A 25,603-nucleotide genomic window follows, 5' to 3' on the forward strand; every position below is an offset into this window, starting at 1 on the left:
CCTCTCACAGATTGAAGCTCCTCCCTTTTCTCTGTTACGCATGCACACATATAACTCACCACAGAAAACCAGAGTCTGTGTACACAAAACCAACAAAAAGACAAAACATATACGAAACATTTTTCTTTCAGAATTTCACCAGATACTAAAATAAATTGAGCACAACTCGCTGTGGCTGCTCTTTTACTTGTCTAAACCAGGAATCTATGGACTGACTCCAAACTGTACACAATTCAACGGCAAAACTTTCAATCAGAACCAAAAGCAGATTACATCACTCCTTTTTCAGCCTCTTCACACTGGCTCCCAGTATGTTTTAATGTAAAGCCACTGCCTGTATCCACTGATGTCCCCTGCAGATCTGTTTTCTGAGAAAATAGAGAGAATATTATGGGAACATTTGACAGCAGCTTTGGAGAATATACATTCAGTGAACATTTAAACAAATAATGTGGGATTGTTTAGACCAATCTAAGACAACATAGTGGTTTCAAGTGCCTTACACTCACGGTGGGTTTAAGAGTGCTGTAGACATGGTCTAGATCTATTGTGGATGGGTGGGGCATTTCATAGACTCCATCAGGACCTGCACTCTGTGGGAACATAAGATTTTCTGTATGTTATATTTGTCAAATCAAATAGTGATGTTTTTCACAGGGGAACCAAAATAGCTTTACTGTTAGTGCTGCGGACAGTTAGCTTCCTTCTGTTTTAAATTGTAATTTCACAACATTCCTTTACATGATGTGGCATGATATTGATGGAATAGCTTCTGCTGCAGTGATCGTGCAAAATTGTGCACAGTAACATACTCTTCTGGTGGGCGTGAGAGTGCTGTACACTTGGTTTCTATCCTCCATCGATAGGTGGAGGGATTGGTAGACTCCATCAGGACCTGCACTCTGTGGGATTATAACATATTTGATTTATGCTTCTGGGAAAGTACCGAATTAGAATGACCAAAAGTAAATACCAAAATCAGCAATAAAATGTTATTGAAATTAAAAGACAATGCATTTTTGCAACATGTCAACTAAGAGCGCATATTTGTTAACAGCTGCAAACAAAAAAAATTCCATCTGGATAAGAAGATTTTAATGTAAAGCAAAGGCAGACAGATGTCCAGAAAAAAAACCAATAAAACCAGTTATGCTGTAGGAGAATGAAGAGTTAAACAGGACACAAATATAATAAGAAGGCAAAGAAATAGAGGGTTTCCTTCGAGGCTTGTGTATACTTTAACTGCAGTACGATTCGGCAGTAAATACAATTCACACAGATCACTTATTAAGATTATTTATGTAAAAAGCTAATTTGTTATAAAACCAGCCATATAACCAAATTTCATCTCGTCTCATCTCAAGATACAGTCCCTGTGTCACATCTACAGAGGGTCACTACCACCTCAAGTTCTTTGAACAGATGTTGACGATAAGAGAAGTCGGAAAGAGAACAAGTGTGTTTCTCTGAAGATAGCACGATGTAACTGCTTCAAACTCATTGACCATAGATGAGACGCTGAGTAATGCTTCTTGCAAACATTTGGTTTCATGTAAATGGGCCTTATCTGAGGAGATGGACCTTTTCACACCAAGACTGGGCTCGCCCAAATTTAAGTTGCTTGGTGTTTGGCAAATGGAAAGATTCATTTCAGTGGTGTTCTTCTGTCTTGGAAAGCACTGCGAGAAGAGTTCAGGACATAACAGCTCTGTCTCATACTGTGTCGATGCAGTAAAAAAACAACAACCGTACCCTCAAAATGAGTGGTTTAAGTTGTTAAGTATGGTATTGCTTGTAGAGAAACAGAAGAAACTACACTCCATGATTTAAAAATCAAAATAGACAAACTCACCTCTCCAGTGTCTTCTTGTGTTCTGGACACAACTGCTTGAAAAACATACAGGACATTAGTGAAGTGACATGATACAACAACCAGTCTGTCGTATAAAACATTACCTGAAGGGTTATTTGTCTCACTCTGTTTTCTCTTCATCATCTTCCTGATGAGCATCAGTAGAACCATCAATATCGCTGTTATTAAAACCAAACCTATAATCACAAATGGTGCATAACCTGGCCAAAGAGAGAAACAATTAACACATTCAACTTTTAACTGCAGCTCAGTCTTCACATGTTCTCGAATAAAGATCAATCTTTGCACAATATAAAAGTTACATTTCACTGTCAGTGAATACTAAACATTTCAATAAAACACAAAAGCTGAATTTATAGAAAAAAAACTCGAGTGAAACTTAAATTGAACTTAACATTTTGTAAAGAAATACTTTTGGAAATATAGGTTTTATTGTTGATGTCCTTTGTTAAATAGAGGTTAATTTGATCATCCTTTTAATCAAACTGAAACATTTTGTTTTCACTCAAAACCAAAAAGCATATATGGTGCCAGTCTGCCTTTTCTTCTTTTTAATTGGTTGTTTGTGTTGTTTTTCTCATTAGTTTGTTGTTTGTAAATGTCCTCTTATAAACATCTAACATGTATAAAGTTTAAATGATTGCATTTCTTACCAGCCATAGTAGCATCTGGTGCAGTCAAATTATTTATGTTGTCCAAGTTGCTTGAAGACATGGTGAAGCTGTTTACAACAGTAAATGACACAGTAGATGCAACAGTTTTTGTTTCAGCAGGTGTTGTGGGACGTAGAAGAGCAGCTGAAAATGAGAAGGAATACACAGTTATTAATTTATTAACCAACCAAATTTTTACTTCACAAAGGATTTCTATTTTGTTGGAATCAAAATGAAAAGCATCAACTTACCATCTATAACTTCAAGATTCACCTTTATGAAATCATCAACACCAACTCTCTCAACTCCACAATAATATTCTCTGGAGTCGGTCTTTTTGAGATTAGTGAAGGTTACATGTAAAACTGTTCCTTTGTTCACTAACTGTATTCTGTCCATATTGTTAGTAGATCCTAAAGCTGCTTTGATGATGATGTGTTTTTCTTCGGTGCATGGACTTTCACAAAAGTACTTAACATTAGTTCTTACATTGATCCAAGTATTCCATTCTGAGCATTGAAAAGTTACATTCTCCCCAACATGGCCAGTTATGTTGAGAGTCTCCATCTCCACAAGAGTCAGAACTACAAGTAGAAATACAGGAAACATTTTTAAGTTGTCATCGTGACAATGAACACATTAATTCAGACTTAGACATTTCTTTTAATATCGATCCTTTTAATAAATTGCACTTTCAAAAATCACACGACTCATTTTGCAAAAGCAAAATTCAAAACAGCATATTTTCTAACAGCTACAGTTTTTAAACACAAGCTCCTTTAGGTGCAAATACTGACAAGACAGACAAAGTCAACTTACCAGAAAGAAGACAAGCACACAGATACGTTTTCATCATGATGAGGAGAAGACAACAAAAACCAAGTAAGCAGGAGCTGCACTTCAGCCACTAACTGTTAACTTCCCCTTCGACTCACCCTCTCACAGATTGAAGCTCCTCCCTTTTCTCTGTTACACATGCACACATATAACTCACCACAGAAAACCAGTCTGTGTACACAAAACCAACAAAAAGACAAAACATATACGAAACATTTTTCTTTCAGAATTTCACCAGATACTAAAATAAATTGAGCACAACTCGCTGTGGCTGCTCTTTTACTTGTCTAAACCAGGAATCTATGGACTGACTCCAAACTGTACACAATTCAACGGCAAAACTTTCAATCAGAACCAAAAGCAGATTACATCACTCCTTTTTCAGCCTCTTCACACTGGCTCCCAGTATGTTTTAATGTAAAGCCACTGCCTGTATCCACTGATGTCCCCTGCAGATCTGTTTTCTGAGAAAATAGAGAGAATATTATGGGAACATTTGACAGCAGCTTTGGAGAATATACATTCAGTGAACATTTAAACAAATAATGTGGGATTGTTTAGACCAATCTAAGACAACATAGTGGTTTCAAGTGCCTTACACTCACGGTGGGTTTAAGAGTGCTGTAGACATGGTCTAGATCTATTGTGGATGGGTGGGGCATTTCATAGACTCCATCAGGACCTGCACTCTGTGGGAACATAAGATTTTCTGTATGTTATATTTGTCAAATCAAATAGTGATGTTTTTCACAGGGGAACCAAAATAGCTTTACTGTTAGTGCTGCGGACAGTTAGCTTCCTTCTGTTTTAAATTGTAATTTCACAACATTCCTTTACATGATGTGGCATGATATTGATGGAATAGCTTCTGCTGCAATGATCGTGCAAAATTGTGCACAGTAACATACTCTTCTGGTGGGCGTGAGAGTGCTGTACACTTGGTTTCTATCCTCCATCGATAGGTGGAGGGATTGGTAGACTCCATCAGGACCTGCACTCTGTGGGATTATAACATATTTGATTTATGCTTCTGGGAAAGTACCGAATTAGAATGACCAAAAATAAATACCAAAATCAGCAATAAAATGTTATTGAAATTGAAAGACAATGCATTTTTGCAACATGTCAACTAAGAGCGCATATTTGTTAACAGCTGCAAACAAAAAAAATTCCATTTGGATAAGAAGATTTTAATGTAAAGCAAAGGCAGACAGATGTCCAGAAAAAAACCCAATAAAACCAGTTATGCTGTAGGAGAATGAATAGTTAAACAGGACACAAATATAATAAGAAGGCAAAGAAATAGAGGGTTTCCTTCGAGGCTTGTGTATACTTTAACTGCAGTACGATTCGGCAGTAAATACAATTCACACAGATCACTTATTAAGATTATTTATGTAAAAAGCTAATTTGTTATAAAACCAGCCATGTAACCAAATTTCATCTCGTCTCATCTCATCTCGTCTCGTCTCAAGATACAGTCCCTGTGCCACATCTACAGAGGGTCACTACCACCTCAAGTTCTTTGAACAGATGTTGAAGATAAGAGAAGTCGGAAAGAGAACAAGTGTTTCTCTGAAGATAGCACGATGTAACTGCTTCAAACTCATTGACCATAGATGAGACGCTGAGTAATGCTTCTTGCAAACATTTGGTTTCATGTAAATGGGCCTTATCTGAGGAGATGGACCTTTTCACGACAAAACTGTGCTCGCCCAAATTTAAGTTGCTTGGTGTTTGGCAAATGGAAAGATTCATTTCAGTGGTGTTCTTCTGTCTTGGAAAGCACTGCGAGAAGAGTTCAGGACATAACAGCTCTGTCTCATACTGTGTCGATGCAGTAAAAAAACAACAACCGTACCCTCAAAATGAGTGGTTTAAGTTGTTAAGTATGGTATTGCTTGTAGAGAAACAGAAGAAACTACACTCCATGATTTAAAAATCAAAATAGACAAACTCACCTCTCCAGTGTCTTCTTGTTTTCTGGACACAACTGCTTGAAAAACATACAGGACATTAGTGAAGTGACATGATACAACAACCAGTCTGTCGTATAAAACATTACCTGAAGGGTTATTTGTCTCACTCTGTTTTCTCTTCATCATCTTCCTGATGAGCATCAGTAGAACCATCAATATCGCTGTTATTAAAACCAAACCTATAATCACAAATGGTGCATAACCTGGCCAAAGAGAGAAACAATTAACACATTCAACTTTTAACTGCAGCTCAGTCTTCACATGTTCTCGAATAAAGATCAATCTTTGCACAATATAAAAGTTACATTTCACTATCAGTGAATACTAAACATTTCAATAAAACACAAAAGCTGAATTTATAGAAAAAAAACTCGAGTGAAACTTAAATTGAACTTAACATTTTGTAAAGAAATACTTTTGGAAATATAGGTTTTATTGTTGATGTCCTTTGTTATATAGAGGTTAATTTGATCATCCTTTTAATCAAACTGAAACATTTTGTTTTCACTCAAAACCAAAAAGCATATATGGTGCCAGTCTGCCTTTTCTTCTTTTTAATTGGTTGTTTGTGTTGTTTTTCTCATTAGTTTGTTGTTTGTAAATGTCCTCTTATAAACATCTAACATGTATAAAGTTTAAATGATTGCATTTCTTACCAGCCATAGTAGCATCTGGTGCCGGCAAATTATTTATGTTGTCCAAGTTGCTTGAAGACATGGTGAAGCTGTTTATAACAGTAAATGACACAGTAGATGCAACAGTTTTTGTTTCAGCAGGTGTTGTGGGACGTAGAAGAGCAGCTGAAAATGAGAAGGAATACACATTTTATTAATTTATTAACCAACCAAATTTTTACTTCACAAAGGATTTCTATTTTGTTGGAATCGAAATGAAAAGCATCAACTTACCATCTATAACTTCAAGATTCACCTTTATGAAATCATCAACACCAACTCTCTCAAGTCCACAATAATATTCTTTGGAGTCGGTCTTTTTGAGATTAGTGAAGGTTACATGTAAAACTCTTCCTCTGTTTGTTAACTGTATTCTGTCCTTATTGTTAGTAGATCCTGAAGCTGCTTTGATGATGATGTGTTTTTCTTCGCTGCATGGACTTTCACAAAAGTACTTAACATTAGTTCTTACACTGATCCAAACATTCCATTCTGAGCATTGAAAAGTTACATTCTCCCCAACATGGCCCTTTATGTTGAGAGTCTCCATCTCCACAAGAGTCAGAACTACAAGTAGAAATACAGGAAACATTTTTAAGTTGTCATCGTGACAATGAACGCATTAATTCAGACTGAGACATTTCTCTTAATATCGATCCTTTTTATAAATCGCACTTTCAAAAATCAAACGACTCATTTTGCAAAAGCAAAACTCAAAACAGCATATTTTCTAACAGCTACAGTTTTTAAACACAAGCTCCTTTAGGTGCAAATACTGACAAGACAGACAAAGTCAACTTACCAGAAAGAAGACAAGCAAACAGATACGTTTTTATCATGATGAGGAGAAGACAACAAAAACCAAGTAAGCAGGAGCTGCACTTCAGCCACGAACTATTAACTTCCCCTTCCTCTCACACTCTCACAGATTGAAGCTCCTCCCTTTTCTCTGTTACGCATGCACACATATAACTCACCACAGAAAACAAGAGTCTGTGTACACAAAACCAACAAAAAGACAAAACATATACGAAACATTTTTCTTTCAGAATTTCACCAGATACTAAAATAAATTGAGCGCAACTCGGTGTGGCTGCTCTTTTACTTGTCTAAACCAGGAATCTATGGACTGACTCCAAACTGTACACAATTCAACGGCAAAACTTTCAATCAGAACCAAAAGCAGATTACATCACTCCTTTTTCAGCCTCTTCACACTGGCTCCCAGTATGTTTTAATGTAAAGCCACTGCCTGTATCCACTGATGTTCCCTGCAGATCTGTTTTCTGAGAAAATAGAGAGAATATTATGGGAACATTTGACAGCAGCTTTGGAGAATATACATTCAGTGAACGTTTAAACAAATAATGTGGGATTGTTTAGACCAATCTAAGACAACATAGTGGTTTCAAGTGCCTTACCCTCACGGTGGGTTTAAGAGTGCTATAGACATGGTCTAGATCTATTGTGGATGGGTGGAGCATTTCATAGACTCCATCAGGACCTGCACTCTGTGGGAACATAAGATTTTCTGTATGTTATATTTGTCAAATCAAATAGTGATGTTTTTCACAGGGGAACCAAAATAGCTTTACTTTTAGTGCTGCGGACAGTTAGCTTCCTTCTGTTTTAAATTGTAATTTCACAACATTCCTTTACATGATGTGGCATGATATTGATGGAATAGCTTCTGCTGCAGTGATCGTGCAAAATTGTGCACAGTAACATACTCTTCTGGTGGGCGTGAGAGTGCTGTACACTTGGTTTCTATCCTCCATCGATAGGTGGAGGGATTGGTAGACTCCATCAGGACCTGCACTCTGTGGGATTATAACATATTTGATTGATGCTTCTGGGAAAGTACCGAATTAGAATGACCAAAAATAAATACCAAAATCAGCAATAAAATGTTATTGAAATTAAAAGACAATGCATTTTTGCAACATGTCAACTAAGAGCGCACTTTTGTTAACAGCTGCAAGCAAAAAAAATTCCATCTGGACAAGAAGATTTTAATGTAAAGCAAAGGCAGACAGATGCCCAGAAAAAAACCCCAATAAAACCAGTAATGCTGAAAGAGAATGAAGAGTTAAACAGGACACAAATATAATAAGAAGGCAAAGAAATAGAGGGTTTCCTTCGAGGCTTGTGTATACTTTAACTGCAGTACGATTCGGCAGTAAATACAATTCACACAGATCACTTATTAAGATTATTTATGTAAAAAGCTAATTTGTTATAAAACCAGCCATGTAACCAAATTTCATCTCGTCTCATCTCATCTCGTCTCGTCTCAAGATACAGTCCCTGTGCCACATCTACAGAGGGTCACTACCACCTCAAGTTCTTTGAACAGATGTTGAAGATAAGAGAAGTCGGAAAGAGAACAAGTGTTTCTCTGAAGATAGCACGATGTAACTGCTTCAAACTCATTGACCATAGATGAGACGCTGAGTAATGCTTCTTGCAAACATTTGGTTTCATGTAAATGGGCCTTATCTGAGGAGATGGACCTTTTCACGACAAAACTGTGCTCGCCCAAATTTAAGTTGCTTGGTGTTTGGCAAATGGAAAGATTCATTTCAGTGGTGTTCTTCTGTCTTGGAAAGCACTGCGAGAAGAGTTCAGGACATAACAGCTCTGTCTCATACTGTGTCGATGCAGTAAAAAAACAACAACCGTACCCTCAAAATGAGTGGTTTAAGTTGTTAAGTATGGTATTGCTTGTAGAGAAACAGAAGAAACTACACTCCATGATTTAAAAATCAAAATAGACAAACTCACCTCTCCAGTGTCTTCTTGTTTTCTGGACACAACTGCTTGAAAAACATACAGGACATTAGTGAAGTGACATGATACAACAACCAGTCTGTCGTATAAAACATTACCTGAAGGGTTATTTGTCTCACTCTGTTTTCTCTTCATCATCTTCCTGATGAGCATCAGTAGAACCATCAATATCGCTGTTATTAAAACCAAACCTATAATCACAAATGGTGCATAACCTGGCCAAAGAGAGAAACAATTAACACATTCAACTTTTAACTGCAGCTCAGTCTTCACATGTTCTCGAATAAAGATCAATCTTTGCACAATATAAAAGTTACATTTCACTATCAGTGAATACTAAACATTTCAATAAAACACAAAAGCTGAATTTATAGAAAAAAAACTCGAGTGAAACTTAAATTGAACTTAACATTTTGTAAAGAAATACTTTTGGAAATATAGGTTTTATTGTTGATGTCCTTTGTTATATAGAGGTTAATTTGATCATCCTTTTAATCAAACTGAAACATTTTGTTTTCACTCAAAACCAAAAAGCATATATGGTGCCAGTCTGCCTTTTCTTCTTTTTAATTGGTTGTTTGTGTTGTTTTTCTCATTAGTTTGTTGTTTGTAAATGTCCTCTTATAAACATCTAACATGTATAAAGTTTAAATGATTGCATTTCTTACCAGCCATAGTAGCATCTGGTGCCGGCAAATTATTTATGTTGTCCAAGTTGCTTGAAGACATGGTGAAGCTGTTTATAACAGTAAATGACACAGTAGATGCAACAGTTTTTGTTTCAGCAGGTGTTGTGGGACGTAGAAGAGCAGCTGAAAATGAGAAGGAATACACATTTTATTAATTTATTAACCAACCAAATTTTTACTTCACAAAGGATTTCTATTTTGTTGGAATCGAAATGAAAAGCATCAACTTACCATCTATAACTTCAAGATTCACCTTTATGAAATCATCAACACCAACTCTCTCAAGTCCACAATAATATTCTTTGGAGTCGGTCTTTTTGAGATTAGTGAAGGTTACATGTAAAACTCTTCCTCTGTTTGTTAACTGTATTCTGTCCTTATTGTTAGTAGATCCTGAAGCTGCTTTGATGATGATGTGTTTTTCTTCGCTGCATGGACTTTCACAAAAGTACTTAACATTAGTTCTTACACTGATCCAAACATTCCATTCTGAGCATTGAAAAGTTACATTCTCCCCAACATGGCCCTTTATGTTGAGAGTCTCCATCTCCACAAGAGTCAGAACTACAAGTAGAAATACAGGAAACATTTTTAAGTTGTCATCGTGACAATGAACGCATTAATTCAGACTGAGACATTTCTCTTAATATCGATCCTTTTTATAAATCGCACTTTCAAAAATCAAACGACTCATTTTGCAAAAGCAAAACTCAAAACAGCATATTTTCTAACAGCTACAGTTTTTAAACACAAGCTCCTTTAGGTGCAAATACTGACAAGACAGACAAAGTCAACTTACCAGAAAGAAGACAAGCAAACAGATACGTTTTTATCATGATGAGGAGAAGACAACAAAAACCAAGTAAGCAGGAGCTGCACTTCAGCCACGAACTATTAACTTCCCCTTCCTCTCACACTCTCACAGATTGAAGCTCCTCCCTTTTCTCTGTTACGCATGCACACATATAACTCACCACAGAAAACAAGAGTCTGTGTACACAAAACCAACAAAAAGACAAAACATATACGAAACATTTTTCTTTCAGAATTTCACCAGATACTAAAATAAATTGAGCGCAACTCGGTGTGGCTGCTCTTTTACTTGTCTAAACCAGGAATCTATGGACTGACTCCAAACTGTACACAATTCAACGGCAAAACTTTCAATCAGAACCAAAAGCAGATTACATCACTCCTTTTTCAGCCTCTTCACACTGGCTCCCAGTATGTTTTAATGTAAAGCCACTGCCTGTATCCACTGATGTTCCCTGCAGATCTGTTTTCTGAGAAAATAGAGAGAATATTATGGGAACATTTGACAGCAGCTTTGGAGAATATACATTCAGTGAACGTTTAAACAAATAATGTGGGATTGTTTAGACCAATCTAAGACAACATAGTGGTTTCAAGTGCCTTACCCTCACGGTGGGTTTAAGAGTGCTATAGACATGGTCTAGATCTATTGTGGATGGGTGGAGCATTTCATAGACTCCATCAGGACCTGCACTCTGTGGGAACATAAGATTTTCTGTATGTTATATTTGTCAAATCAAATAGTGATGTTTTTCACAGGGGAACCAAAATAGCTTTACTTTTAGTGCTGCGGACAGTTAGCTTCCTTCTGTTTTAAATTGTAATTTCACAACATTCCTTTACATGATGTGGCATGATATTGATGGAATAGCTTCTGCTGCAGTGATCGTGCAAAATTGTGCACAGTAACATACTCTTCTGGTGGGCGTGAGAGTGCTGTACACTTGGTTTCTATCCTCCATCGATAGGTGGAGGGATTGGTAGACTCCATCAGGACCTGCACTCTGTGGGATTATAACATATTTGATTGATGCTTCTGGGAAAGTACCGAATTAGAATGACCAAAAATAAATACCAAAATCAGCAATAAAATGTTATTGAAATTAAAAGACAATGCATTTTTGCAACATGTCAACTAAGAGCGCACTTTTGTTAACAGCTGCAAGCAAAAAAAATTCCATCTGGACAAGAAGATTTTAATGTAAAGCAAAGGCAGACAGATGCCCAGAAAAAAAACCCAATAAAACCAGTAATGCTGAAAGAGAATGAAGAGTTAAACAGGACACAAATATAATAAGAAGGCAAACAAAGAGAGGGTTTCCTTAGAGGCTTGTGTATACTTTAACTGCAGTACGATTCGGCAGTAAATACAATTCACACAGATCACTTATTAAGATTATTTATGTAAAAAGCTAATTTGTTATATAACCAGCCATGTAACCAAATTTCATCTCGTCTCATCTCATCTCGTCTCGTCTCAAGATACAGTCCCTGTGCCACATCTACAGAGGGTCACTACCACCTCAAGTTCTTTGAACAGATGTTGAAGATAAGAGAAGTCGGAAAGAGAACAAGTGTGTTTCTCTGAAGATAGCATGATGTAACTGCTTCAAACTCATTGACCATAGATGAGACGCTGAGTAATGCTTCTTGCAAACATTTGGTTTCATGTAAATGGGCCTTATCTGAGGAGATGGACCTTTTCACGACAAAACTGTGCTCGCCCAAATTTAAGTTGCTTGGTGTTTGGCAAATGGAAAGGTTCATTTCAGTGGTGTTCTTCTGTCTTGGAAAGCACTGCGAGAAGAGTTCAGGACATAACAGCTCTGTCTCATACTGTGTCGATGCAGTAAAAAAACAACAACCGTACCCTCAAAATGAGTGGTTTAAGTTGTTAAGTATGGTATTGCTTGTAGAGAAACAGAAGAAACTACACTCCATGATTTAAAAATCAAAATAGACAAACTCACCTCTCCAGTGTCTTCTTGTGTTCTGGACACAACTGCTTGAAAAACATACAGGACATTAGTGAAGTGACATGATACAACAACCAGTCTGTAGTATAAAACATTACCTGAAGGGTTATTTGTCTCACTCTGTTTTCTCTTCATCATCTTCCTGATGAGCATCAGTAGAACCATCAATATCGCTGTTATTAAAACCAAACCTATAATCACAAATGGTGCATAACCTGGCCAAAGAGAGAAACAATTAACACATTCAACTTTTAACTGCAGCTCAGTCTTCACATGTTCTCGAATAAAGATCAATCTTTGCACAATATAAAAGTTACATTTCACTATCAGTGAATACTAAACATTTCAATATAACACAAAAGCTGAATTTATAGAAAAAAAACTCGAGTGAAACTTAAATTGAACTTAACATTTTGTAAAGAAATACTTTTGGAAATATAGGTTTTATTGTTGATGTCCTTTGTTAAATAGAGGTTAATTTGATCATCCTTTTAATCAAACTGAAACATTTTGTTTTCACTCAAAACCAAAAAGCATATATGGTGCCAGTCTGCCTTTTCTTCTTTTTAATTGGTTGTTTGTGTTGTTTTTCTCATTAGTTTGTTGTTTGTAAATGTCCTCTTATAAACATCTAACATGTATAAAGTTTAAATGATTGCATTTCTTACCAGCCATAGTAGCATCTGGTGCCGGCAAATTATTTATGTTGTCCAAGTTGCTTGAAGACATGGTGAAGCTGTTTATAACAGTAAATGACACAGTAGATGCAACAGTTTTTGTTTCAGCAGGTGTTGTGGGACGTGGAAGAGCAGCTGAAACTGAGAAGGAATATACAGTTTATTAATTTATTAACCAACCAAATTTTTACTTCACAAAGGATTTCTATTTTGTTGGAATCAAAATGAAAAGCATCAACTTACCATCTATAATTTCAAGATTCACCTTTATGAAATCATCAAGACCAACTCTCTCAAGTCCACAATAATATTCTCTGGAGTCGGTCTTTTTGAGATTAGTGAAGGTTACATATAAAACTCTTCCTCTGTTTGTTAACTGTATTCTGTCCTTATTGTTAGTAGATCCTAAAGCTGCTTTGATGATGATGTGTTTTTCTTCGCTGCATGGACTTTCACAAAAGTACTTAACATTAGTTCTTACACTGATCCAAGTATTCCATTCTGAGCATTGAAAAGTTACATTCTCCCCAACATGGCCCTTTATGTTGAGAGTCTCCATCTCCACAAGAGTCAGAACTACAAGTAGAAATACAGGAAACATTTTTAAGTTGTCATCGTGACAATGAACGCATTAATTCAGACTTAGACATTTCTTTCAATATCGATCCTTTTTATAAATTGCACTTTCAAAAATCAAACGACTCATTTTGCAAAAGCAAAATTCAAAACAGCACATTTTCTAACAGCTACAGTTTTTAAACACAAGCTCCTTTAGGTGCAAATACTGACAAGACAGACAAAGTCAACTTACCAGAAAGAAGACAAGCACACAGATGCGTTTTCATCATGATGAGGAGAAGACAACAAAAACCAAGTAAGCAGGAGCTGCACTTCAGCCACGAACTATTAACTTCCCCTTCCTCTCACACTCTCACAGATTGAATCTCTCCCCTTTTCTCTGTTACACATGCACACATATAACTCACCACAGAAAACCAGAGTCTGTGTACACAAAACCAACAAAAAGACAAAACATATACGAAACATTTTTCTTTCAGAATTTCACCAGATACTAAAATAAATTGAGCGCAACTCGGTGTGGCTGCTCTTTTACTTGTCTAAACCAGGAATCTATGGACTGACTCCAAACTGTACACAATTCAACGGCAAAACTTTCAATCAGAACCAAAAGCAGATTACATCACTCCTTTTTCAGCCTCTTCACACTGGCTCCCAGTATGTTTTAATGTAAAGCCACTGCCTGTATCCACTGATGTCCCCTGCAGATCTGTTTTCTGAGAAAATAGAGAGAATATTATGGGAACATTTGACAGCAGCTTTGGAGAATATACATTCAGTGAACATTTAAACAAATAATGTGGGATTGTTTAGACCAATCTAAGACAACATAGTGGTTTCAAGTGCCTTACACTCACGGTGGGTTTAAGAGTGCTGTAGACATGGTCTAGATCTATTGTGGATGGGTGGGGCATTTCATAGACTCCATCAGGACCTGCACTCTGTGGGAACATAAGATTTTCTGTATGTTATATTTGTCAAATCAAATAGTGATGTTTTTCACAGGGGAACCAAAATAGCTTTACTGTTAGTGCTGCGGACAGTTAGCTTCCTTCTGTTTTAAATTGTAATTTCACAACATTCCTTTACATGATGTGGCATGATATTGATGGAATAGCTTCTGCTGCAATGATCGTGCAAAATTGTGCACAGTAACATACTCTTCTGGTGGGCGTGAGAGTGCTGTACACTTGGTTTCTATCCTCCATCGATAGGTGGAGGGATTGGTAGACTCCATCAGGACCTGCACTCTGTGGGATTATAACATATTTGATTTATGCTTCTGGGAAAGTACCGAATTAGAATGACCAAAAGTAAATACCAAAATCAGCAATAAAATGTTATTGAAATTAAAAGACAATGCATTTTTGCAACATGTCAACTAAGAGCGCATATTTGTTAACAGCTGCAAACAAAAAAAATTCCATTTGGATAAGAAAATTTTAATGTAAAGCAAAGGCAGACAGATGTCCAGAAAAAAACCCAATAAAACCAGTAATGCTGTAGGAGAATGAAGAGTTAAACAGGACACAAATATAATAAGAAGGCAAAGAAATAGAGGGTTTCCTTCGAGGCTTGTGTATACTTTAACTGCAGTACGATTCGGCAGTAAATACAATTCACACAGATCACTTATTAAGATTATTTATGTAAAAAGCTAATTTGTTATAAAACCAGCCATATAACCAAATTTCATCTCGTCTCATCTCAAGATACAGTCCCTGTGTCACATCTACAGAGGGTCACTACCACCTCAAGTTCTTTGAACAGATGTTGACGATAAGAGAAGTCGGAAAGAGAACAAGTGTGTTTCTCTGAAGATAGCACGATGTAACTGCTTCAAACTCATTGACCATAGATGAGACGCTGAGTAATGCTTCTTGCAAACATTTGGTTTCATGTAAATGGGCCTTATCTGAGGAGATGGACCTTTTCACACCAAGACTGGGCTCGCCCAAATTTAAGTTGCTTGGTGTTTGGCAAATGGAAAGGTTCATTTCAGTGGTGTTCTTCTGTCTTGGAAAGCACTGCGAGAAGAGTTCAGGACATAACAGCTCTGTCTCATACTGTGTCGATGCAGTAAAAAAACAACAACCGTACCCTCAAAATGAGTGGTTTAAGTTGTTAAGTACGGTATTGCTTGTAGAGAAACAGAAGAAACTACACTCCATGATTTAAAAATCAAAATAGACAAACTCACCTCTCCAGTGTCTTCTTGTGTTCTGGACACAACTGCTTGAAAAACATACAGGACATTAGTGAAGTGACATGATACAACAACCAGTCTGTAGTATAAAACATTACCTGAAGGGTTATTTGTCTCACTCTGTTTTCTCTTCATCATCTTCCTGATGAGCATCAGTAGAACCATCAATATCGCTGTTATTAAAACCAAACCTATAATCACAAATGGTGCATAACCTGGCCAAAGAGAGAAACAATTAACACATTCAACTTTTAACTGCAGCTCAGTCTTCACATGTTCTCGAATAAAGATCAATCTTTGCACAATATAAAAGTTACATTTCACTATCAGTGAATACTAAACATTTCAATATAACACAAAAGCTGAATTTATAGAAAAAAAACTCGAGTGAAACTTAAATTGAACTTAACATTTTGTAAAGAAATACTTTTGGAAATATAGGTTTTATTGTTGATGTCCTTTGTTAAATAGAGGTTAATTTGATCATCCTTTTAATCAAACTGAAACATTTTGTTTTCACTCAAAACCAAAAAGCATATATGGTGCCAGTCTGCCTTTTCTTCTTTTTAATTGGTTGTTTGTGTTGTTTTTCTCATTAGTTTGTTGTTTGTAAATGTCCTCTTATAAACATCTAACATGTATAAAGTTTAAATGATTGCATTTCTTACCAGCCATAGTAGCATCTGGTGCCGGCAAATTATTTATGTTGTCCAAGTTGCTTGAAGACATGGTGAAGCTGTTTATAACAGTAAATGACACAGTAGATGCAACAGTTTTTGTTTCAGCAGGTGTTGTGGGACGTGGAAGAGCAGCTGAAACTGAGAAGGAATATACAGTTTATTAATTTATTAACCAACCAAATTTTTACTTCACAAAGGATTTCTATTTTGTTGGAATCAAAATGAAAAGCATCAACTTACCATCTATAATTTCAAGATTCACCTTTATGAAATCATCAAGACCAACTCTCTCAAGTCCACAATAATATTCTCTGGAGTCAGTCTTTTTGAGATTAGTGAAGGTTACATATAAAACTCTTCCTCTGTTTGTTAACTGTATTCTGTCCTTATTGTTAGTAGATCCTAAAGCTGCTTTGATGATGATGTGTTTTTCTTCGCTGCATGGACTTTCACAAAAGTACTTAACATTAGTTCTTACACTGATCCAAACATTCCATTCTGAGCATTGAAAAGTTACATTCTCCCCAACATGGCCCTTTATGTTGAGAGTCTCCATCTCCACAAGAGTCAGAACTACAAGTAGAAATACAGGAAACATTTTTAAGTTGTCATCGTGACAATGAACGCATTAATTCAGACTTAGACATTTCTTTCAATATCGATCCTTTTTATAAATTGCACTTTCAAAAATCAAACGACTCATTTTGCAAAAGCAAAATTCAAAACAGCACATTTTCTAACAGCTACAGTTTTTAAACACAAGCTCCTTTAGGTGCAAATACTGACAAGACAGACAAAGTCAACTTACCAGAAAGAAGACAAGCACACAGATACGTTTTCATCATGATGAGGAGAAGACAACAAAAACCAAGTAAGCAGGAGCTGCACTTCAGCCACGAACTATTAACTTCCCCTTCCTCTCACACTCTCACAGATTGAATCTCTCCCCTTTTCTCTGTTACACATGCACACATATAACTCACCACAGAAAACCAGAGTCTGTGTACACAAAACCAACAAAAAGACAAAACATATACGAAACATTTTTCTTTCAGAATTTCACCAGATACTAAAATAAATTGAGCACAACTCGGTGTGGCTGCTCTTTTACTTGTCTAAACCAGGAATCTATGGACTGACTCCAAACTGTACACAATTCAACGGCAAAACTTTCAATCAGAACCAAAAGCAGATTACATCACTCCTTTTTCAGCCTCTTCACACTGGCTCCCAGTATGTTTTAATGTAAAGCCACTGCCTGTATCCACTGATGTCCCCTGCAGATCTGTTTTCTGAGAAAATAGAGAGAATATTATGGGAACATTTGACAGCAGCTTTGGAGAATATACATTCAGTGAACGTTTAAACAAATAATGTGGGATTGTTTAGACCAATCTAAGATAATATTGTGGTTTCAAGTGCCTTACCCTCACGGTGGGTTTAAGAGTGCTGTAGACATGGTCTAGATCTATTGTGGATGGGTGGAGCATTTCATAGACTCCATCAGGACCTGCACTCTGTGGGAACATAAGATTTTCTGTATGTTAAATTTGTCAAATCAAATAGTGACGTTTTTCACAGGAGAACCAAAATAGCTTTACTGTTAGTGCTGCGGACAGTTAGCTTCCTTCTGTTTTAAATTGTAATTTCACAACATTCCTTTACATGATGTGGCATGATATTGATGGAATAGCTTCTGCTGCAGTGATTGTGCAAAATTGTGCACAGTAACATACTCTTCTGGTGGGCGTGAGAGTGCTGTACACTTGGTTTCTATCCTCCATCGATAGGTGGAGGGATTGGTAGACTCCATCAGGACCTGCACTCTGTGGGATTATAACATATTTGATTGATGCTTCTGGGAAAGTACCGAATTAGACTGACCAAAAATAAATACAAAAATCAGTAATAAAATTCAACTGAAATTGAAAGACAATGCATTTTTGAAACATGTTAACTGGAGCGCACATTTGTTAACAGTTGCAAGTATAAAAAAAAATGTCCATCTGGATAAGAAGATTTTAATGTAATGCAAAGGCAGACAGATGCCCAGAAAAAAAACAATAAAACCAGTAATGCTGAAAGAGAACAAAGAGTTAAACAGGACACAAATATAATAAGAAGGCAAACAAAAAACAAAACAAACAAATTTAAAGCCTCAAAATGAGTGCTTTACATTGTTAGGTATGTTATTCCCTGTATCGAACTAAAAAAAAACAACCCCCATGATTTCAGAATAGAAATAGAAAAAACTCACCTCTCCTTTGTCTTCTTTTTTTGTTTTGGACAGAATTGCTTGAAAAACACAGGACATTAGTGAGGTGACATGACACAATAGCCACTGTAATATAATATATTATTTGAAGGTTTTTGTTTTGTTTTACTGTGTTGTCTCTATATCATCTTCCTGGTGTTCATCAGCAGGAGTATAATAAACACAAATGGTGCATATCCTGACCAAATAGAGAAACAGTTAACACGTTAAACTTTTAACTGCAGCTCACTCTTCACATGTTCCCTTATACAGATCAATCTTCCCACAATTTAAAACTTGCATTTCAGTATAAGTGAATATTTATTGAAGACATTTTTTTTTCGCAATGCATGTTTTGTTTTTTTCGTAATCTTTTTTTAAGCATAGGTTAATTTGATCATCCTTTAATCAATCTGAAACATTTTGTTTTTACTCAAAACCAAAAAGCATATTTGGAGTCAGTCTGCTTTGTCTTATTTTTTTAATTTCTAGTTTAGTATAACTAAATAGCAAAGTTTATGTCATTGTAGTTTCTCATCTTTTTTTCTTTTTTAATCATTGGTGTATTTTTTGAAAATGTCCTCTTATACATAGATGGGTAAACTACAGGACGTCTTCATATCAAGAAGTATTAACTCTTTTGACCTATCATTCATATTCTCAATGTCTATTTTAATAAAAAAACCAAACATATGTATCAAGTTTAAATGAGTGCACTTTCTACCAGCAGTAGTTATGTTATCCAAGTTGCTTGAACCCATGGTGTAACACAGGAAATGACACAGTAGATGCAACAGTGTCTGTTTTAGCATGTGTCGAGGGGCCTGTATGTGACAGAACTACAAGTAGAAATAAAGGAACAAACTTAAAATTTTCTTTATACATTACAGAAACTGAACAATGCTAACTTTTGTAAAAAAAAATGTATCTGTTTATCTTTTGTGATGGTCAAAGTAACTTACTTTAAGTTGTCAATTTCACTCACTGACACACGCGCACGCACACGCACACACACACACACACACACACACACACACACACACACACACACACACACCTCACATTGGGGAGTTCAGGGTCATACGCATCACACACGAAGCAAATACAGTAAGTGTAGATAGTGGCAGACAGAAGAAACTCACCAGAAAGAAAACATAAGTAAATGTAGATCATATTTACAAGGATTCACAAATAGCTATAACTAAGTGTAGACTTCAAAGCTCAGTTCACTTTCTTCCTTCTTCTCTCGCCACATTAAACTTAAAACAACTTTAACACACATATGCACACACACACACACACACACACACACACACACACACACACACACACACACACACACACACACACACACAGTGTAATGTATCATACTTTGTTGGCAAGTACAAAGTGTGTCCATGATTACAAATGAAATTGCAAACCATTTCTCATTCAGCATTTAAACATGTAGACTAACAAAGTAAAATATGAAATATAAAGGATCAGTCTGAAGTAGGTCAACTAAACCTCAAACTGCCAGTGTTTGGCCTTAAAAAAAACAAAAACAAAAAACAGTAGCACAGTATAAAGTGAACTTGATGACATACAAATAAAATCTATTTGCATATAAGGAGGCTTTAGAAAGCACAATCATGTTTTATTTTTTAACTAACAGGGTTAACAACTCATTTCTTTTGTAATAGCAAAGTTAAATGTCTTACTGTAGGTCATAATGAGGTTTTTGCATGAAAGACTATGTTGTTGTTGTATTTTTGGAGGAAGTCACTCTCAAACGTTCAAACACAAAAAGGACAAACATTTTAAACAATATAAAAGAGATACAAAAGAATAATAATTAAACACACACTCTGCTTTAAATAACTCTGTTTTCACCTCAGACAGTTTGCAGTTTGTCTGCCACAGAAAATGCAGCCTGTACTTGATCACAGCATCCTGTTCAGTAGCTCAGCTTATTTTCAAAAGCCCAATTTAATTATCTACTTGACTCCCATGATCCCCATTCTTTCTAAAGACTTGCTTAGCTATTGATGAATAAATACTGAGTTGCTGTTTGTTACTTGGGACTTGACCAGCTGGAAAACTAAATTAATAAGCATTGTATACTTAACATTCATTTGATTTTTGGTTCCTGCTGACAGTGCAGTGACAGTACACTGGTTATCATGTAAGAAAGAAACACGGAGACTGAGCACATGTGCAAGACACAGACAGTAACATCAGGAAATATCAAACTCTTCCTTACTCTTCACAAAACTAAACCTCCTAAGGAACACCATGTTTCACCCTGAAATATTCTCAGCCACGAGAGCATTTTCTTTTTTTTCCATAACCAAAATTTGCATTTACATAAATCCCCTCAGATAATCAAACTAAGTAAAAAAAAAAAAAAAAAAAAAAAAAAAAAAAAATCAGTGCTCCAGTTATGCAAATACAATTATTTTGGGAAGTCATCAGTTTTTGCATTCATTAGCCGATAATTCCTTTTCCTATTAGTGGCATTATTTCAGTACTTTCAAATGCCTACTAACATCAAAAACCAAAATTAAAAAACATGAAAATAATCCGAATCATACTTATCATTGAGTTGTTGATGCCTGTCATCACAAAGACAGAACACTGTGTACAGGCCTTTGAAAACTTCAGTTATTTTTTGACAGTACAAAGGAACATAAGTGCGCTGTAGTTTGGAAAGGTGTATAATCAAACCTCTCTTCTTAACATATCTCAGGCCACATTGGGACACTTTTTCCTTTAAATTTATCTCTTAGGTTTGCCAGTAGGGACTTTTTTTTTCTCATTTATGAGTCTGTCAGTGTGCTATGATGGATAGTTATATTTATGAATGGCCATGATTGACGCCAACCCTCACCACTCTATCTGTTAATTCAGTGCTTGCACTTCAACCCATTTCACAATTGTGCCTCTGATTAGGAAATGACCAAAAATGTTATCTCACCTCCACCTTCACTCCTCTTCTTTCCATTTCATCTACACTCCCCTCCTTTCTTCTTCCATAGTGATTAACCAAACCATTCTCCTCTCCTCAGTAATGTGTCTCAATATGCGAGGGGGAAATGAAAGAATATTATCTCGGGCCTGCGTTGCCTTTGACAGTACTTGTCGTTCAAATGCACACTTTCACCCCACACTGACAGGCCTCGCCTTTGTGTGCATGTCCGTATGTTTACAGCGGTGTCATCGATAAGACAAGGTTTGTCAGGACAGCTCACTGAACGCTGCCACTTGACTTGGCTAGACGTTTGTTAAGCAGTCATACTGTCATACAGGTAAAGGCAGAATATGTCTATTAATAAAAAATGTGCATGAAATGTTTTCAAAATTTCACACACTGACCTATAGATTATTCATTCATTAGTAGTTCATTCTTCATTTAACCCCCCCTCCAAAAATAACTTATTGGAATTTTGCTGACTTAATTATCATAGATAAAGACCATCCAGTCTGACCATTCTTGGTATTTTGTATCCAACATATTTCTCCTGCTTTTTATTCCCTGCCTCTTTATATAGAACAATATAATATATTTAAAAATGGATGTAGTCTCCAGGTCTGAAAAGTGAGGCCACTGTCAAAGTGCCTTCTAAAAGTGCAATACCACCGAGGGCCACTAGGGGCTGGCTAAAAAAAAAAAAAAAAAAAAAAAAAAAAACTCTGGCTCCAATAAACTCACATTCAAAAAGCGTCAACTTTTATCATGAAATACAAAGTCAATAATTTTTTTTCACAATTCATTGTGATGTCAGATGGACACTTTCCACAATTAACAGTCACCGTTATGGCTATGCCGAGAATAGGGAGGGGCAGTCGACCTAAAGTATTTTCAAACTCCAGCGGCCTAGGAGGCTGCAACTGTTGCATAACACTGCAAAAAAGTATTTATTTGTCACAAAATATCACCATACTGCTGTTGGATAGAAGCTATCAGTATGTTTTTTTGTGTGCGTAAAAAAGACACGTTCATTTCTGGGTAAAATAATTAATGCGGGATGATATGTTGGTGGGTGTTGCAGTAAAATTCTACGGCCATTTTAGTAACTGCAGAATGGCAGTGTAGATATTCATGCACTACATAAGTAGGTGTACTCACATAAGATTACTATATGAGAGTGTAATAATGGAAGTGCGTCATTTGGAACACAGCAAAGGCTTCAATATGGCAGTTCACAAACCAGTGGGACGGGGGACGTCACGGTGGGTTGACACTTTCGTCTAACCCATCTTCTCTAACCTCTGACAAAACATACAGAGGACACATTTGATTCAATCTGGTTTTGAGATTTCTGACACCACCGCAAAATGATGGAATGTGAGGAAATGCTGTTCACGGTGTTCACACCACTAAAAAACAACAAATACAAAAATAAACAGCAACAAGTCTTTGAATAATTATGCCACATAATTAGGCCCTTTCAACACTCTAAGCAAGATTAAATATCGAACACTTTTACTGTAATGAACCAGACTTATTTATATTATGTAGCTGAAGTATCACAACTGTCTTCGTCCAAAGTGTCCTGCTACCAAAGTGGCCTTAAAAAACTTTCTAAGCTTTAGGAGCCAAAGTTCTGACATGTTAATAAATCATTATAACTTCATTGTCCACCTAGCTAATTAAGAAATTGATTGAGACTCAGTTATTTAAGCTGGTGTGATAGATGAGCTCTCTGTGGATTTTGCAGGACAAACTTTGCAGTGTTTTTTTTTCTGATCCAATTTGCCAATTCATCAGTTTTAAAATTTGCAAGATTGAAAGCACAATTTAGAGTGTCCATGGATACAATCAGTATTCTCAGTGGTAGCTGTAGTTGCAAGGAAAACACACTGGGTTTTACTTTTTGTCAGGACATTAGACTGACTTTTGTTCAAGAATAATAAAGACTACAGGGGCAACCCCACAATAGTGTAAAGCTACATTATTTTGTCACAAGACATCATAACTGTCTCAATTCAATGTAACTGGGAATATTTTGTAGTGTGATGAATATTGATGCTCTATATGAAGCATGATGTGTATTTTTCACACATGCACCTATAAAGTGTATTATACTTCAAAACAATACACTTTGCCCCCCCCCCCCCTTTTCCCAATAGCCCGAATGCATCTTGTATTGCCATAAAATAAGGCTCCAAATAATATGTCCTTAAATTGGAACTTGATTCAAGTAATATGGAGTAAGATTGAATTAAATGATACAAAATCTGATAGGAGTTGGCTCTGAGGCCTGAATGGGTTTGAATGTGCAGTAAGGGGTTGGGGATACATTTAGCACTCACTTTTATGAAGTTATGCTATTACTGTCAACAGACTTATGGGTCAATGGACCCATTTGAAATGACAATAAAATAGAGTGCTGGCCACAGAGTGCTCTGTACCGAATCCTTACAGAAAAGTGCTCAGATATGTTTGTTTACAGGCAGCTCTGTATATTTAAGTGTATCCTTCCGTGTGTTTGTGTATGTTTTTTCATGGTATACAGTATTTGATTTCAAGGCTCTCAACACTTTGACATATCGTTCAAAACCACAACTAAAGATCTGTGACAGGGACCAGTGGAAAAGAAGGACAGAGACACATTGAAGATGCATGACAAGTAAAAGAAAGTTGCTCATCAAAGTGATTAGGCAAGATTGAATGAATGCTCATCTAACCTTCCTTTGAGAAAATTAGTAGTAATTACTATAATATTGAATGTATATATGTAATGACGTCATCACTACTCAAAAATAAATAATATCAAAACATAGAGTAACACTGAAAGGCAAGGAGAAACAAAGACAGAAAAAGTCATGTGAAATAACAACATCACCCTTAGCTGTGCTTAAGCCTGTTATTGAGAATACCTTGATCAGAATAAACTAGTCAGAGAGCAGTAGTATAAGGGAGCTGCATGCTCACCCACCCACCAATGGAAAAGAGTCATTCTGGGCTTTGTTGTTTATATTTGATGATTATTGTTTGTGGCTGTTTTGAAAGTGTGGGGAAAGTATTCAAACGGACACGTGACCAGACAAATAGACAAAGGAAGGCCAAGAAAAGATCATGACAAACATGGTAAGCTGGGCTAGGACTGTGGTGGTGGGTATTAATAAGGTCATTAAATTGAACTCGATGGAGTGTCACTGTATCACCCAACCCTGTTATGGAAATGATGTCTTACACTACAATGTTCCAAAAGCAAATACACTTTAAAAGAAAAGTAATGCTGACTGGATTTAAATTTCTATCAACATAATGAGGAACGATTTTTAATGAGTGCTTCTCCCCAGCTGAAAAATGTTGATACTGAAGAATCAGTAAAAGGTTCAGTGACAATAGATGTCATGATTTTACATTATTTTCCCCTGTAATGCAATATCAGCTCAAAACAAATACAAATTGATTAAAAGCTTGGGAATGATTGTGGTCTTATTTAAATACTGAAAAAGCCAACGTGGTTTTTAAACAAAATACACAGTGTGTGACTTTATTAACATTTTAATAAAACTGCAATCCTTCACTGACCATAACATAACTGCCTGTTGTGTCAACCACATCTTGGTTTCAAGATGTAAACCAATACCCACTTTTCCAACTTCCTATATCACTGTGTGCAAACTGCACCATATACAGAACCTCTTGCTGCCTTCATTGGGAGGGGAAAAAAATGGCAGTTTATACAATCCATCAGCATTTATATTTCCTCTCAAAAGACATTTGGTTAATATGTTTTAGTATTATATAAATGAAAGTTCTAGTGGGGGAAATTTAAAGGTCCCATATTTTACACTTTTCTGGTGTTTTATTTTGTTTAAAAGAAAATACTTTTGAGGATTTAAGTATCAAAATCCTTTTGAATACAGTTTTACACCTCCTTTTTGAAACTTCTCTCCAGAGCTCTACCAAGAACAGGCTGTTTTGTGTC

The 25,603-nt window shown here is 36.2% G+C and overlaps 3 protein-coding genes across 7 annotated transcripts; all 3 read right to left on the bottom strand.

Annotated features, from left to right (window-relative positions):
• Positions 1–269: 269 nt before the first annotated feature.
• LOC138208835 (CMRF35-like molecule 3) lies at positions 270–3,422 on the bottom strand. Of its 4 annotated transcripts, none has more exons than XM_069166996.1 (8): positions 3,346–3,422; positions 2,778–3,110; positions 2,527–2,670; positions 1,978–2,073; positions 1,853–1,884; positions 813–902; positions 504–593; positions 270–368 (listed from the first exon to the last, which is right to left on the bottom strand). In XM_069166996.1, the coding sequence occupies exons 1-8, from the start codon at positions 3,380–3,382 to the stop codon at positions 270–272; spliced, it is 921 nt and encodes a 306-aa protein (XP_069023097.1). In that variant the 5' UTR covers positions 3,383–3,422. The 4 variants fall into 4 exon arrangements, with proteins under 4 accessions (XP_069023097.1, XP_069023096.1, XP_069023095.1 ...); XM_069166995.1 differs by having other exon boundaries at positions 510–593; positions 1,957–2,073; XM_069166994.1 differs by having other exon boundaries at positions 1,957–2,073.
• LOC138208834 (CMRF35-like molecule 5) lies at positions 3,184–11,312 on the bottom strand. The gene is made up of 16 exons (XM_069166993.1): positions 11,223–11,312; positions 10,914–11,003; positions 9,727–10,778; positions 9,475–9,618; positions 8,905–9,021; positions 8,801–8,832; positions 7,747–7,836; positions 7,438–7,527; positions 6,819–7,302; positions 6,251–6,583; positions 5,999–6,142; positions 5,429–5,545; positions 5,325–5,356; positions 4,272–4,361; positions 3,963–4,052; positions 3,184–3,827 (listed from the first exon to the last, which is right to left on the bottom strand). Exons 9-16 carry the CDS (start codon positions 6,853–6,855, stop codon positions 3,729–3,731), a joined length of 942 nt encoding a protein of 313 aa, XP_069023094.1. The 5' UTR covers positions 6,856–7,302; positions 7,438–7,527; positions 7,747–7,836; positions 8,801–8,832; positions 8,905–9,021; positions 9,475–9,618; positions 9,727–10,778; positions 10,914–11,003; positions 11,223–11,312; the 3' UTR covers positions 3,184–3,728.
• LOC138208833 (CMRF35-like molecule 1) lies at positions 10,914–18,286 on the bottom strand. Of its 2 annotated transcripts, XM_069166991.1 has the most exons (15): positions 18,163–18,286; positions 17,860–17,943; positions 17,235–17,718; positions 16,667–16,999; positions 16,415–16,564; positions 15,845–15,961; positions 15,741–15,772; positions 14,701–14,790; positions 14,392–14,481; positions 13,773–14,256; positions 13,205–13,537; positions 12,953–13,102; positions 12,383–12,499; positions 12,279–12,310; positions 10,914–11,312 (listed from the first exon to the last, which is right to left on the bottom strand). In XM_069166991.1, exons 3-10 carry the CDS (start codon positions 17,269–17,271, stop codon positions 14,158–14,160), a joined length of 948 nt encoding a protein of 315 aa, XP_069023092.1. In that variant the 5' UTR covers positions 17,272–17,718; positions 17,860–17,943; positions 18,163–18,286; the 3' UTR covers positions 10,914–11,312; positions 12,279–12,310; positions 12,383–12,499; positions 12,953–13,102; positions 13,205–13,537; positions 13,773–14,157. The 2 variants fall into 2 exon arrangements, with proteins under 2 accessions (XP_069023092.1, XP_069023093.1); XM_069166992.1 differs by having other exon boundaries at positions 14,398–14,481; positions 16,667–17,718.
• Positions 18,287–25,603: the final 7,317 nt, after the last annotated feature.

The sequence above is a fragment of the Embiotoca jacksoni genome, unplaced genomic scaffold (assembly GCF_022577435.1).
Source record: "Embiotoca jacksoni isolate LCO1_2020_lvr unplaced genomic scaffold, fEmbJac1.0.p SCAF_4, whole genome shotgun sequence".
Lineage (NCBI taxonomy): Eukaryota > Metazoa > Chordata > Actinopteri > Embiotocidae > Embiotoca > Embiotoca jacksoni.